The following is a 16,638-nucleotide window of genomic DNA, read 5'->3' as shown; positions in this document are numbered from 1 at the left end:
TGGGGATAAAACTGGGGAGGAGGACCAGTACCTCGCCCAGATAGCCTCACCTGCTCTGCTGAAGAGGATCCTTGTGGGGGATGGAAAGATTGGAAGGGATAGACAAGGAACAGAGAAGAAAGCGGCAGTGGCATTAAGATAGGTACCATCCAGGCATTTGCCTGGAGAAAAAGTGGGAAACCACGGAAAACCACTTCCAGGATGGCTGAGGTGGGGATCAAATCCCCTCTACTCAGTTGACCTCCTGAGGCTAAGTGGACCCCGTTCCAGTCCTCGTACTACTTTTTCAAATTTCGTGGCAGAGCCGGGAATCGAATCCGGGCCTCCAGGAGTGGCAGCTAATCACTCTAACCACTACACCACAGAGGCGGACCCGATATTATATACTCATTAAAAAGAAAAGTAAAATGCGCACCATGAAGGAACCTTGGCAGAGGTATGTAGATGGGTACGGGCATAGAACATCATATTGCGCCACATCAGGTATTTATTGCAGGGTAACAGACACCTGCAGGACGCACTTAGTATGATGTAGGACCACCTGTAGCACGAAGACAGGCGGCAATATGGTCGTGCATTGAGGTATGCAGAAGTCGAGAATTCTCCTGAGGAAGATCTTGCCACAGCTCGCGCCACGTAGTTTCCAAGGTCGAATTTGTCATCTATTCTAGTCCTAAACGTTCTCAATGGGACTTGCTGGCTGAGGAAGCATGACGTTATCACGAAGGCAGGCCAGATATACTCTTGCTGTGTGAGGCCGGGCATTATCCTGTTGCAAATTGGGGTTGTCGAACTGCACCAAGAAAGCAAGCACACATGGTCACAAAATTTTCTTGGGCATATCGCCGCACCATCATAATTCCTTTAGTCACCACCAGTAGGGGACGAGATTCGTAGGAAATTGCACCACATACCATGACACCTCTCGTTGGGGCAGTGATGCCGCTCTGTAATGAAGCGTGGATTACTGCGCTGGCCAAGATGTCTCCAAACTCGAATTCAGTGGTCGTCTGTATCCAGACGGTACCACTCGAACTGGTCGCCAACCCGCAAGCTATCATGCTGTCAGAAGTTCAAACGTACTCGGCGTTGCTCAGATAGTTAAGGTAGATATCGTAAGAGACGCCGTAACGGCAGATCCTGCACTGATAGTCACCTGAATGTATACTAGTGGACACAGGCGTATTCTCAGCTGCCGTGACATGTGTCTACAGAGCATCCAGAGTTAAGAAAAGATCAAGGGTTTCCAACTGGTGGCCCACGAAAGCTTTTTGAAATACGAAGATAATTTACCAAAAAATTTCATAGCTCGTTCGAAATAATTATTAATTTTCATATGCTGCACATTGCAGATCCGAGTGAGAACAGAGCAACAACGGAGCTGGAGGTGGACGTTCGTTCGTTGATAGTTGAGCTGAACGACGATAGCACTACCACTAAATTCTCCTTTATGAAGTTTTGTTTCGACTACATTATTAATTTCAGTTTGTCTTTTTTTTCTTCTCCTTCTTCTCCTTATTCTTTTTCTTGCCATTTGTCGAATGCTAATTGAAATGACATTGTTGAGTGTTCTTCTTCAAAATTCAATAGGGAACATGCGTAATTTTCAAAAAAAAAATTAAAGAAAAAATTGAAGACCAATGAAGTTCGGAAACATATTACATAGTGATAAGTTGCTTTGTTTTCTATCATTAAAATCTATTTTAAAGTGTCCCCCTGCAAGGCGAGTAAAACTTCCTCTGACATAAGCGGCGGGTTGTGATGTCACCGTCCAGTACCGCATGCTGCTCTACCAGCCATTGTGCATCAGCTGTTACTAAAAGCCGAATGTTTGTTATTTGTGATCGCGAATAACTTCAAAATGACAGAAGAAGGGTTCAAAAAAGAAGTCAGACAATCAACCATGTGTGATTGCCATCATGGTAGTATCATTCTTGAAAAATAGTGACGGTTTATTTTTTGACTGTACAGATTCGCGGATCAAAAGTAAATTGGTCAGTGGCATCTTTAAAATACGTGCAATGTACTGCAACTCATAGTATTAGGATAACAAGGAACGTGAAGAGAAATCAATTAAATCACCTTTGCAGTTTATTTCTAGATTGGTTCCCAAATTAGAAAACATATTTCATTTTCGGACTTTCTCCATTACTAAAGAAACTAGTCGGAATTTAGCACTAACGAAAAAAAATATGGCTAGCATGTTAGTACTGTAGTTCTACAACCTATCATTCCTGAAACACATAGATTCATTATCTTTAGCTCATTTCTGTAGTTTTTCATAGCCGAGTATATCAAACAAGAACAGTGTCTTGGTGACATTTTAGTCACTCAATATAGGAATGCCTTTGGGTGCGGAGATTTATACTCTTTGGTTTATTGATTTGACATGCATAACTTAACATCCTATTAGAATTGAGTGTGCTTATTTTATTATTGTAAAATATTTGTGTGGTACTGGTGTAGTAGAGGTATCCGTAGAAACTCTTAATAAAATATTGTTGAAATTAGGATAGGCTTAATTGCAGTTTGGAATTGTGTAGTTCTTGTGTATTACTTTCGATATTCGGTAATTAACAGCAGCTTTTATCCTGTTAGGGGTTGTAGGATAAAAAAATAGAGCACGACTAAGTAGTATTGTAGTGTAGTCGTATATTAATTACCTTATTGTTGTGTACTATCCCAGACAATATATCCCTCCGTTCATTTATTTATTTATTTATTTATTTATTTATTTTTTTGCAAATAAGTTATTTTATTTTTTAATTTAAAATTTTCCCCCCGTAAAGAACGGCTAAGGAGCGCGAGTGTACTTATTGTGGGTGTGGTGAGGCATTGAGGGATATGAGGGAGGAGTTGGAAAGTTTGAGGGAGATAATTAGGATTCTCACAGAAGACAGGAAGGAAGATAGGACTCCCTCAAACAATGTACAGGTTACAGTAGGTGTACAAGAGGGAGGGGAAGGAAAGGGAGGAGTTGTAGAAGACAGGTGGTCTAATGTTCTAAGGGGAAGGAGATTGCAGGCCAAGGGCTCTATTCAGGATCAGAATGCAGGACAGGTGTCTGTGCGAAATCGGTACGAGTCACTCCAGGTAGAACAACAGAGGGAAGATGAGGGACAGGGAACTGTTGCTGAGATGCGTGGAAGTAGGAGGAAGGGAAAAGGTAGGAAAGGGAAATGTAGAGTAGAGGATAGGAAAAGACAGGTGGAACAGGGTCATGGGAAGGAGAAAAGGGAGGAGGAAGTAGCTTCTGCAGCTATCAGGAAAGATAGGGCTGACCAGGAGGGGAGGGGATCAAATGAGGTGGGTAGGGTTGAGGCTCTGGTCATGGGGGATTCCATCGTTAGACACGTGGGGAAAGTGTGTGGAGGAAAGGGAACCAGGGTAGAATGTTATCCAGGAATTAGATTGAGGCAGATGTTGAGGAAGGTAGAAGAGAGGGAGGAGGGGAAGGAGAAGGTGGTAGTGTTTCACGTTGGTACCAACAACGTAAGGCAAGCTGATATAAGTACCAACATAGTTGGAGATGTGTGGGATCTGGTAAATGCAGCACGGGTGAAGTTTAAGAAAGCGGAGATTGTTATTAGTGGAATACTGTGTAGGAGGGATACTGACTGGAGGGTGATTGGGGATTTAAATGAGACTATGGAGTGGGTATGTGGGGAACTGGGAGTGAAATTTCTAGATCCTAATGGGTGGGTAGGAGATAGGGATCTGCGCTCGGATGGCCTTCATTTAAACCGCAGTGGTACGTATAAGTTAGGAAATTTGTTTGGAAGGGTAATAGGGAGGTACATTCAGGGAAACGGGATGGCCTAGGGAGCGGTGATAAGGGAACAGGGAACTGGAAATCAAGTAGGGATGACATAAAATTGTTAGTGTTGAACTGTAGAAGTATTGTAAAGAAAGGAATAGAATTAAGTAATTTAATAGATATATATTTACCAGATATTGTAATAGGAGTTGAATCATGGCTGAGAAATGATATAATGGATGCAGAAATTTTCTCACGGCACTGGAGTGTGTATCGTAGAGATAGGATAGGAAAGGTGGGAGGGGGAGTTTTCATTCTGGTGAAAGAAGAATTTGTAAGCTACGAAAAAGTTAAGATGAGACACATGAAATTCTAGGTGTAAGGCTCATTTCTAAAGATAACAGGCAACTTGATATATTTGGAGTGTACAGATCGGGAAAGGGTAGCACTGATGCGGATTCGGAATTATTTGATAGGATAGTCAGCTATGTGGGAAATGACATGGAAAGAAATGTGATTGTAGCGGGAGATCTGAATTTGCCAGATGTCAATTGGGAAGGAAATGCGAACGATAGGAAGCATGACCAACAAATGGCAAATAAGTTAATATGGGAAGGACAGCTGATTCAGAAAGTGATGGAACCAACCAGAGGGAAAAATATTTTGGATGTGGTGCTGATAAAACCAGATGAGCTCTATAGGGAAACTGAAGTAATAGATGGTATTAGTGATCATGAAGCTGTTTTTGTGGTAGTTAAAAATAAATGTGATAGAAAGGAAGGTCTTAAAAGTAGGACTGTTAGGCAGTACCATATGGCTGATAAAGCAGGTATGAGGCAGTTTCTAAAAAGTAACTATGATCGGTGGAAAACGGTAAATAAGAATGTAAACAGACTCTGGGATGGGTTTAAAGAAATTGTTGAGGAATGCGAAAACAGGTTTGTACCTTTAAGGGTGGTAAGGAATGGTAAAGACCCACCTTATTATAATAGAGAAATAAAGAGACTAAGAAGCAGGTGCAGACTGGAAAGAAATAGAGTTAGAAATGGCTGTGGAAGTAAGGAGAAATTGAAGGAACTTACTAGAAAATTGAATCTAGCAAAGAAGGCAGCTAAGGATAACATGATGGCAAGTATAATTGGCAGTCATACAAATTTTAGTGAAAAATGGAAGGGTATGTATAGGTATTTTAAGGCAGAAACAGGTTCCAAGAAGGACATTCCAGGAATAATTAATGAACAAGGGGAGTGTGTATGTGAGGATCTTCAAAAGGCAGAAGTATTCAGTCAGCAGTATGTAAAGATTGTTGGTTACAAGGATAATGTCGAGATAGAGGAAGAGACTAAGGCCAAAGAAGTAATAAAATTTACATATGATAACAATGACATTTACAATAAGATACAAAAGTTGAAAACTAGAAAAGCGGCCGGAATTGATCAGATTTCTGGGGATATACTAAAGACAATGGGTTGGGATATAGTACCATATCTGAAGTACTTATTTGATTATTGTTTGACCGAAAGAGCTATACCAGATGAATGGAGAGTTACTATAGTAGCTCCTGTGTATAAAGGAAAGGGTGATAGACATAAAGCTGAAAATTACAGGCCAGTAAGTTTGACATGCATTGTATGTAAGCTCTGGGAAGGCATTCTTTCTGATTATATTAGACATGTTTGTGAAATTAATAACTGGTTCGATAGAAGGCAATTCGGTTTTAGGAAAGGTTATTCCACTGAAGCTCAACTTGTAGGATTCCAGCAAGATATAGCAGATATCTTGGATTCTGGAGGTCAAATGGACTGTATCGCGATTGACATGTCTAAAGCATTTGATAGGGTGGATCATGGGAGACTACTGGCAAAAATGAGTGCAATTGGACTAGACAAAAGAGTGACTGAATGGGTTGCTATATTTCTAGAAAATAGATCTCAGAGAGTTAGAGTAGGTGAAGCTTTGTCTGACCCTGTAATAGTTGAGAGGGGAGTTCCTCCGGGCAGTGTTATCGGACCTTTATGTTTTCTTATATATATAAATGATATGAGTAAAGGAGTGGAATCGGAGGTAAGGCTTTTTGCGGATGATGTTATTCTCTATAGAGTGATAAATAAGTTACAAGATTGTGAGCAACTGCAACGTGACCTCGAAAATATTGTGAGATGGACAGCAGACAATGGTATGTTGATAAACGGGGCTAAAAGTCAGGTTGTGAGTTTCACAAATAGGAAAAGTCCTCTCAGTTTTAATTACTGCGTTGATGGGGTGAAAGTTCCTTTTGGGGATCATTGTAAGTATCTAGGTGTTAATATAAGGAAAGATCTTCACTGGGGTAATCACATAAATGGGATTGTAAATAAAGGGTACCGATCTCTGCACATGGTTATGAGGGTGTTTAGGGGTTGTAGTAAGGATGTAAAGGAGAGTGCATATAAGTCTCTGGTAAGACCCCAACTAGAGTATGGTTCCAGTGTATGGGACCCTCACCAGGATTACCTGATTCAAGAACTGGAAAAAATCCAAAGAAAAGCAGCTCGGTTTGTTCTGGGTGATTTCCGACAAAAGAGTAGCGTTACAAAAATGTTGCAATGTTTGGGTTGGGAAGAATTGAGAGAAAGAAGAAGAGCTGCTCGACTAAGTGGTATGTTCCGAGCTGTCAGCGGAGAGATGGCGTGGAATGACATTAGTAGACGAATAGGTTTGAATGGCGTCTATAAAAGTAGGAAAGATCACAATATGAAGATAAAGTTGGAATTCAAGAGGACAAACTGGGGCAAATATTCATTTGTAGGAAGGGGAGTTAGGGATTGGAATAACTTACCAAGGGAGATGTTCAATAAATTTCCAATTTCTTTGAAATCATTTCGGATAAGGCTAGGAAAGCAACAGATAGGGAATCTGCCACCTGGGCGACTGCCCTAAATGCAGATCAGTATTGATTGATGATGATGATTAAAACTTAGGCTAAGTTTGGACAATATTTTAAACACAAACATCACTATTATTTGTAGTGATATATTTTCACTGCAGTGTGCAATTATATTATTTCATTAATATTATAATTATTAATAATGACCATAGTTATAAACCATAAACCAAAGGGTTTAGGAACCAAATCGATTGCTCTAATTATCGTTCGTTCATAATCTGTTAACCCGGGTCGGTTTTTCCCTCGGACTCAGTGAGGGATCCCAGCTCTACCACCTCAAAGGCAGTGTCCTGGAGCTTCAGACGCTGGGTCGGGGGATACAAATGGGGAGGATGACCAGTACCTCGCCCAGGCGGCCTCACCTGCTATGATGCACAGGGATCTTGTGGGGGGATGGGAAGATTGGAAGGGATAGACAAGGAAGCGGCCGTGGCCTTAAGTTAGGTACCATCCCGGTATTTGCCTGGAGAAGAAGTGGGAAACCACGGAAAACCACTTTCAGGATGGCTGAGGAGGGAATCGAACCCCCCTCTACTCAGTTGACCTCCCGAGGCCGAGTGGACCCCGTTCCAGCCCTCGTACCACTTTTCAAATTTCGTGGTAGAGCCGGGAATCGAACCCGGGCCTCTGGGGGGTGGCAGCTAATCACACTAACCACTACGCCACAGAGGCGGACTGCTCTAATTATACCAATTTATATTGGACTGTGACATTATTTATTTATTTATTTATTTATTTATTTATTTATTTATTTATTTATTTATTTATCTATTTATTTATTTGTGACCTTACATTTGTACACATTTAGGCTACAACTAAATACTCCATATTATAACGGAAAGTAAGCATGTACATAATTAAAAAATAACGTGAATTTAGAGAAAACAAATGCATATCTCTACGAAACCAATGCTTGTCGGTTCAGTGATTTTTAAATTATGTGCATATCTAAATCTGCTCATGGATGAGTATGCTCTAAATGTGAAGTTTTGTCGAGATACATCCAGCCGTTTCGCCGTGATGGCGAAACAGCCGGACAGAAAAACAAACACGAAAGCTAGAAACCACTGATACGGTCTTGAGTTGACCTAGACCGGATAAATATCTAAGAAATTGACAATATGAACGAAATCACAGGCATCGGAACCCCCCATAACTTAAAAAAGTATAGATTGAGCCTATTACATTCTGTTTAAACGAGCCATCTTTTCAGCAGTATACAGTCCATTTATTTGCACTGGAAAATGTAGGATTCATGATTCTATAATTACGTATATAGCTAATTTGAACTTAATAATTGTTGCTAGTTTATTAATTAATAAACGTATGTTACTTGTCGTTGATAGTCTTTCTGAAAGCTGAAAAACTCTTTTTTTTTTTTTGGAATAATTTTTACAGACACCCATTGCTAAGTGTGCAAAGGATGTGAAGGAGAGAGCATATAAGTCTCTGGTAAGACCCCATCTAGAGTATGGTTCCAGTGTATGGGACCCTTACCAGGATTACTTGATTCAAGAACTGGAAAAAAAAATCCAAAGAAAAGCAGCTCGATTTGTTCTGAGTGATTTCCGACAAAAGAGTAACGTTATAAAAATGTTGCAAAGTTTGAGCTTGGAAGACTTGGGAAAAAGAAGACGAGCTGCTCGACTAAGTGGTATGTTCCCAGCTGTAAGCGGAGAGATGGCGTGGAATGACATTAGTAGCCGGATAAATTTGAGTGGTGTCTTTAAAAGTAGGAAAGATCACAATATGAAGATAAAGTTGGAATTCAAGAGGACAAATTGGGGCAAATATTCGTTTATAGGAAGGGGAGTTAGGGATTGGAATAACTTAACAAGGGAGATGTTCAATAAATTCCTAATTTCTTTGAAATCATTCAAGAAAAGGCTAGGGAACAACAAATAGGGAATCTGCCACCTGGGGACTGCCCTAAATGCAGATCAGTATTGACTGATTGATTGATTGATTGATTGATTGATTGATTGATTGATTGATTGATTGATTGATTGATTGATTGATTGATTGATTGATTGATTGATTGATTGATTGATTGATTGATTGATTGATTGATTGATTGATTGATTACAAATAGTCTTTTTACAAATGGAACATTCATAATACTGTATATACAACTGTTTAATATTTTCAGATTGTAACCCACAACGTATAAAGCGAGCGTTTACTCGATGCTAGCTATGACGGTAGTTTGCTCTTTTTCAGTATGACGAACACTGGTCTGGTCATGTGCAAAAGAACTTGGTGCACGGATTGGAGTAAAGTTTCCTTTCCGTATCCTTCATGTTATGTGGCGATGCTGCGATACTGTAGTCGCGTGGTTCGTTCATAATGTGCTTGTTTTTCAGTGGGGCGTATCACAGTTCGGACTTAGTTCCTCATGTTATTCTCTTTCTCTACTGGATGAGACATTTGCCCTTCAGAGCTCTTTCCTTTGTATATTTACGTAAGAGGCGGAGTTTTCTTCTTCATTTCATTCGCTAGGTACTTTGAGTTTTTGTATATTTGTATTTTTAAAAATTTAGTTTAGTTTCCAAGCCAGTCTGCTCAGTTGTGTCTTTTTCCAGCAGATCTTCGGTCCGATTTACAGTTAGTTCATGATTGTAATGCTGATCTGAGGCCTGGAACTTGGCGAGTTGACTGGTATGGGCCATGTTACTGTAAAGTTGCATTCGGGATATAATGGGTTCGAATCCAACCATTAGCAACCTTGAAGATGATTTTTTGTGGTTTCCCATTTTCACACCAGAAGAATGCTGAGCCTATACCTTAATTGAGGCCACAGCCACTTCCTTCATATCCTATAGACACCTTAAACCTATCCGAGTTCGTATGGCGTTAAGGAGCTATTAAAAATCAGTCTCGTAAGATCAGCTGATGAGCTATTAATACGAGAGAAGCCAAGAAATATGGCTGAGGATGGCATGACGCTGATCACGTGACACTCAAATAACTGCAGGCCATCTGGCTGGTCAGCAGACATTTTGGCTGGCCAAGAGCCTTAATAGCTTATATGCGTTCTGAGTTTATTTTATTTATTCTGTAGTTACCAAGGGCTACATATTTTAAGAAGATATGAAAACTGGGATTCTTCATTTTCACTAGATGGTAATCTAGCCTAATCAATTTGATATCCCGTATATTGGCATTTTGATACATACCCATCATAATTTAACTTAATAATCCTATGTGAAACTCTGAACCTACTGAGCATCTATGGAGAGCAGTCACCAGATTTTCATTAAATATTATTTTAATATGTTTCAGAGAATCGAGGCGACGATAATGAAGACTATTCCTGTTTGCTGTACAGGCTACGAGCTCACCTCAGACTTGCACTGTATGCCACTGTGCTCCCCCGAGTGTAAGAACGGTCACTGCAGTGCACCCAACACATGCCAGTGCGACGCTGGATTCGCCAATGCAGACGGCAACAACAGTCAGTGTTATCCAGTGTGCCCTCAAGGATGTGCAGATGGCGGGAAGAACAGGAGCATTCCTTGCCCTTCCCCCAGCAACTGCCTGTGTCCCCCGGGGTACGTTCGGGATGGGAACAACTTGCGCTGCTCTCCTGTGTGTCCTGAAGGATGTCGTAAGGTGATTAGCTGCACTACCCCCATGTCATGCAAATGTCTAGAGAAGGAATATGGATCTCCCCCGGATTCACACTGCTCAACACCCATCATATGTATGTGTCCGCTTGGCTTTGTCATGGATGGAGATAATCAGTGTGTACCTATCATGCTCTTGTTTTGTAACAAGATAAATAGCACTAACTGTAGACCAAGCATGAACTGTTGGTGCCCAGAGGGTTACAAGCCTGATGCAGAGCGGAGAAAATGTGAATCAAAGTCTCCAGACATCTGTCTGGACGGCGGAAACTGCTGGCGTAAGGATTGCAAATGTCCAGTTGGCTTTGCTCCGAATGGAGATGAAACTATTTGCCAATCGACATCTCCCACGACATGTGATAAGTTTAAATGCTCGACTCCAGCGAATTGTACTTGTCCTTCCTTAACTGAGCCCGCAGGCAACTATACCAAGTGCGTGCGTGTTGGACAAGCTATAGGACATCCTCGAGAAGTACCTATCACTTGCGAATGTCCCGAGGACTTCTCTCTTCACCCAACAAATGGAAGTCAGTGCATATCATTCTCCAATGTTGCTTGCAATAAGAATAAGATAGTTAAATGCCGGGGACAAAAAGAATGTGTTTGTCCTAAAAGTTATATCCGTACTTTAGACAAAAGACAATGTTTGCCTCCGTGTCCCAAGAAAGGTCCATTTCTATTTTGCAATCCCCCCGACTTTTGTTACTGTCCCCCAGGATTCTATTGCAATAAAGGTAGCTCGGAATGCATTCCTTACTGCTCGAAAGGTTGTCCTAATGGCAAATGTACCAAACCTGAACACTGTACTTGTAATGATGGTTACAAAAAAAATAATAAAGGGGTGTGTGTTGCACATTGCCCAGATGAGTGTAAAAACGCGGACTGTACCTCCCCGGGAGTGTGCACTTGTCATCGTGGTTATAAGAAGCATCCTCACAAAGATCATATCTGTGAGCCTCATTGCACGTCAGGCTGTCCCAACGGCCGCTGTGTAGCTCCGGAAGAGTGTAAATGTAAGGAGGAGTTCTATAAGAACAACCATGGAGACTGCGTACCAATGTGTCCCCTAGGCTGTAACTATGGGAAATGTACGGGGATCAACAAGTGCACTTGTCTGAGCGGGTATGAGCCCGTGCCTGGGGATAGCCGTTCCTGCATTCCAGGATGTCACCCTGAGTGCGCTAATGGGCGATGTGTAGCCCCTAACAGGTGCGAGTGCAACCCAGGTTACTCTCTGAACAAAAACAAGCGATGTTCTCCGCACTGCGAACCACACTGCACCAACGGTGTGTGTACAGCCCCCAACACTTGCTCGTGCTATGACGGCTACCACATGGACCCATACCGTCGAAATGTGTGTGTATCCAACTGTGATCGACCCTGTGTGAATGGCGTCTGTCGCAGCATGAATGAATGCACTTGCAATGTTGGTTTCAGGAAAGACCCGTACGATCCTTACAATTGTATACCCACTCACGGGTATTCTTGCAGCCCTAGCTGCATCAACGGCAACTGTACAGCCACTAACGTGTGCACATGTCGCAGCGGTTTCCAGAATGTACCACATGAGCCTCATAAGTGTGTTGCTTTCTGCAGTGGGGACTGCATTAACGGTGACTGTGTAGGGCCCGACAAGTGCGTATGCAGGAGCGGCTACACACAAGACTACTCCCATCCCAATGGTGTTAAGTGTGATGCAATGTGCGATCCTCCCTGTTATAACGCCATCTGTTCCAGTCCCAACAGGTGCATCTGTCAACAAGGTTACGTTAAGGACCTGAGTGTGCCAGAGCGTAATGTATGCAAACCCCGATGAGGGATACGTAAGGGATGCGAAGTTGCTTAGCGAGTAGGGTTCCTAGTTCTTCTTCGCAAATATCTACTCCGCCCAACTGAAAGGTACCTGGACGAAGCCTGCATGTTTTAAGGCCCAATTTGTATGTTCAAAACACTCCTTGTTCCAAGACTCCCAAACATTGCTCATCTTTTAACATCAACTAGAGCAAAATGCGCGCATAACACCAACTGTCTCTCTCTCCCTAATACATAAAACAGGGATACAAAGATCAAGAAATTGCATTTATCAATACGAATTTCTGGCACAACTTGAAGTACAATTTTCAGTAACGTACAGTTTTCTTTTTGTACAAGTTAATACCTCTAGTATCTTACAAAGTCTTACAAGTGTATCCAAAAAGTATTTTACCCTGCTTTTCTTTCCTTTCTTGTTACGTATGGCCTCCGGATGGGAGCGGTGCAGTTCTTTTGATGGTCTTGGACATCCTGTACGTCTGTGGGGATGAGGCCTACCTATGTTGAAGTCTAATGTTGAAAATGGTACATACACCCAGTCCCGAGACATAGGAATTATGAAGGTTAAAATCCGCGACCTGGCCGGCAATCAAAAGAGGGAGTCTTTGCATCATGCTAACCAGTTAGCTAAGGACCAATTATCCTACTAAATAGGATTTGAAATATATTCGTATTTTTCCCTAAAATATTTGGAGGTGTTGAGTGCCATACTACTTACACATGAAGGGAAGAGTTTTCCTTACAGATTTTTGACATATATAGAAGTGTACTGAGTTCATTTGCTTTAGCTCACGGTTCCTGAGAAAAGTGTACATAAAGACTTAAAAATACTGTACCACTTTCGGAAATGTAATGTTAGCCGACAGCTGAGGGGGAGTGGAAATGGTGCAACCATGTTTAAATAGCCACTGAAAATACTCACTTGTAGCAGGAACATACAGTTAGCATATTAGATAGTTTTGGATTCAGAAAAGCTTACTCTATACAAGGAAGTAAAAATCCAAAATGTGAATTTTTAATGACTTTCACGTCCAAGCGTTGCAAATATTCTACTGTGAAAAACTATGCTATGTGTATTCTAGGCTTATTCGCAGATTTTTATGAAATATGAAATAAGTGTTGGAAGTGGGTATGGAAGTAAAGGTTTCATAAAATTCTCAACCTAATTAATTGCCATTCAGAATAGCAATTAAGTTTGTATTATGTACACATGCATTATGTTATCTGCAAACTGATTTCCAGGGACTAATTTTATATGAAATTCACTTTACTAATGTCACTTGTACAAATATAGATCACTACAGTCCCAGCTTATATAAATAAATGAAATGGACGTGTTATACATTATCATTTTTTTACTACAATTACATTTCCATGTCATATAAAGACCTTAGTGACCACCAGATAAATTTATGTGTGAAGGCCTATGTATGTTTGTGTGCTCAGGTATCACGTGAAAACAGCTGGACATACTTCCATTAAACAATATTGTGTTTCTGCGCTAAATGGGAAGCATTAATCAGAAAGGAACCAACCATCACGGAGTACATTCTGAAGAAAAAAAAAACCTGTAAAGTTAAATGAATGCTTCTTTGTACTGAAAATAAATGGATAAAGGTAGTGCATATAAAGGAACTACTGGCCAATTGCCAAATATAAAAGTGTTCGTTTTCTAGAGAACTAAAGTGGTGACTAATTGATTCCTTTCTCCTGGAATGGAAATGCTCTATGTCATATAGACAGATTTTCTAACAAGAATATTACCGTATGCAGTAATGAATGGATTTAAAACTGAAACCATTCGCAAGAATTCCACTAACTCTTTAGGAAATATTTTTGAGTACTGGGTCTTTCTGCTTATTACAATCTAATTAGCAGCACGATATTCAAAGGAAAATATGTGGGAGTGGTGGAGGGAGGGGGAGGGGGATAGAGGGCTGTGAAGGAGGTGAAATGATTTCTTGCTGATAGTTTGAAAACGGTCAACATTATTTAGAATTTCAAACAAAAGTTACTTTCAATTTAATTTTAAAATGTTTATGTCATTACAGCAGTGGTGGCGCGTTCCATACCTTCAGTGGTTCAGTGAACCCCTAGAAATAGGTAAGTCTTAGTAAAATGGTTTATCAAGGACCTATTCCTTTAATTAGCTCAGCATAATGGCGCATGCAGCGATAATGTTCACATCAACACTCGTTGCTTTCCGGAAGCAGAGAAGAGGTTCAATTTCCGATCGAGGGCTCTGGGCTGTTGGACGTAAGGACTGTGCGGAAGGTGAGGGGTTATGAAGAGCAAGGAACCCCCGCGTATGTGTATTGGTTCAGTTTGGTATTGAGGGGGATGGGATTGTTGCTTGGTGACCTATTTTGAGGTTGTTTCGAATGGATTACTTTAGTTTGTTGGTATTAATGCCGTTATTGAAAAGGTTCAGAGACTGTTGCTTGGGTTCGGTAACTGTGAGGATGTCCTTGGGTTTGGACACATCCACTAAACTGATGCGCATGTGTATTGGTAAGTAGATTTTCCTGTGCTCTGGTGACTGGGTTCAAGTTGGCTTGTTGTTGGTTTTTCTGGAGACGTGAAGAAGAGGATTGGTAACCTTTTTGATATTCTTCGGAGCGCATTTTAAGTCCCCAAGTGTTCTTGTTGGTGATTTGCTTTTTTCAGGTGTACTATTGTTTAAGCATATTGTAGATTAAGGATGGCTAGCAAACTCCCGCCGGGAGGTGGGGGAGATAGTTATTCGTCATGAGGTTAAACGGGTAGTTCCGAAATGAGTGGATCCCCCACATCGTGGCCACCGGCTTTCAAGGCTGTCTCTTCCATTAATATTATGCCGACCAAAACGTCTGACATGATGGACGAATACGCCAGGACTGGCAAGATACCAGCCAGCCAGCCTTGCCGCTCTTTTTCCACCGTGGCATCCCGCAGTGAAAGGAAAGCGGTAGGTAGTTGAAGAAATGATTCTTGAAAGGAAACAGGCAAAAATCCAGTAAATGCCTGTTACCACTAGGAATACTTTTAGTGTGCTGACTTCCCTGCCTACCGAAGTCAATTTAACTAAAGAAGACCTTGTGCCTCAGAAACAACCCAGGAAAGAGACTGAGCCACAACCGTTTACAAGTTCTGCCCCCTCTCAGCCTTCTAGGCCGACTACTGAGACCACCTCTTAAGCAGAGACGGGACAGAATGCCCTTCCGAGGGCGGGGGGACGAGTCCATGGATACGACTCCCGTTAGGAAAGTCTTTGTGCCCCCCATAGTGGTAGCTGATAAGTCGGAGTATCAGCGCCACTATAATTATTTGATATCACGCTGCACTGGCGCTATTGGAGTCATTCCCGGGAGGGGGGGGGGGGGGAGGGGTGGACGAGTCCATGGATATGACTCCCGTTAGGAAAGTCTCTGTGTCCCCCATAGTGGTAGCAGGTAAGTCGGAGTATCAGTGCCACTATAATTATTTGAAATCACGCTGTACTGGCGATATTGGAATCATTAATACCAGGGAAGCGTTCGAATTTCACGCCGCTAATGAGCAGGACCACTAGCTCATTAAGCAGTATTTCGATGATAGCAATAAGGGCTACTATACGCACCAGCTCGCAAGTCAGAGGCTCCTTAAGGTTATCATTAGAAATAGTGTCTCTACAGTCTGAGTAGACTGGGTTAGAGAGGAACGCTTGGCGCTTGGGTACCAACCGCATGATGTGTACCAGTTCTCCAGACAACTAAAAAGCTGATAATCCTAAGCGTCATGAGCATCACCCTCCAGAAAGAAAATTTTCTCTGTTGAATACCTTTGCGGGCCACATTGCCTCCTTTAGTTGTTCCAGGGTGAGGGAGGTGTCTGTTTTAATGGTGTCTAACCAACGAGTCTTATGGCGACCTGGTCTTCTTGTGCCGCTGATCATTCCTAGCATGATTGCTTTTTCCAATGCATCTGATCGCTGGTTCACTTTCCTCCACACACTTTCCCTACATGTCTAACAATGGAATCCCTCATGACCAGAGCCTCAACCCTACCCACCTGAATTGATCTCCTCCCCTCTTGATCAGCACTATCTTTCCTGAACCACCTGTATTTCCTATCCTTTACTCTACATTTCCATTTCCTACCTTTTCCCTTCCTCCTACTTCCACACTTCTAAGCAACAGTTCCCTGTGCCTCATCTTCCTTCTGTTGTTCTACCTGCAGTGACTCGTACCGGTTTCTCACAGACACATGTCCTGAATTCTGATCCTGAATAGAGCCCTTAGCCTGCAATCTCCTTCCCCTTAGAACACTACTCGACCACCTGTCTACTGCAATTCCTCCCTTTCTCTCCCATCCCTCTTTTATGCCTACTGTATCCTGTACATTGTTTGAGGGAGGCCTACCTCCCTTCCTGTCTTCTGAGAGAATCCTAATTATCTTCATCAAACTTTCCAACTCCTCCCCCATACTCCTTAATGCCTGGCCACACCCACAGTTCCTGCACTTGCACTCCTTAGCAATTCTTTACGGAAACATGAGAA

General features: G+C 41.8%; 1 protein-coding gene across 4 annotated transcripts in view; it reads left to right on the top strand.

The window, feature by feature from the left end:
* LOC136858320 (multiple epidermal growth factor-like domains protein 10) overlaps positions 1–13,767 on the top strand; it is a 65,646-nt gene extending 51,879 nt beyond the window's left edge. For 3 of the 4 annotated variants that reach the window (XM_068225487.1, XM_067137767.2, XM_067137768.2), the window contains one exon: positions 9,966–13,767. In XM_068225487.1, the coding sequence (XP_068081588.1) occupies positions 9,984–12,125 (2,142 nt within the window). In that variant the 5' untranslated portion in view covers positions 9,966–9,983 and the 3' untranslated portion in view covers positions 12,126–13,767. The remainder of the gene's footprint in view (positions 1–9,965) is intronic. The other variant, XM_068225488.1, reaches the window with a different exon arrangement.
* The last annotated feature ends 2,871 nt before the right edge of the window (positions 13,768–16,638 follow it).

Source organism: Anabrus simplex, chromosome 1, assembly GCF_040414725.1.
Source record: "Anabrus simplex isolate iqAnaSimp1 chromosome 1, ASM4041472v1, whole genome shotgun sequence".
NCBI lineage: Eukaryota > Metazoa > Arthropoda > Insecta > Orthoptera > Tettigoniidae > Anabrus > Anabrus simplex.
Note: the sequence above shows the minus strand (reverse complement) of the source record. Positions and strands in the feature narration are given on the sequence as shown.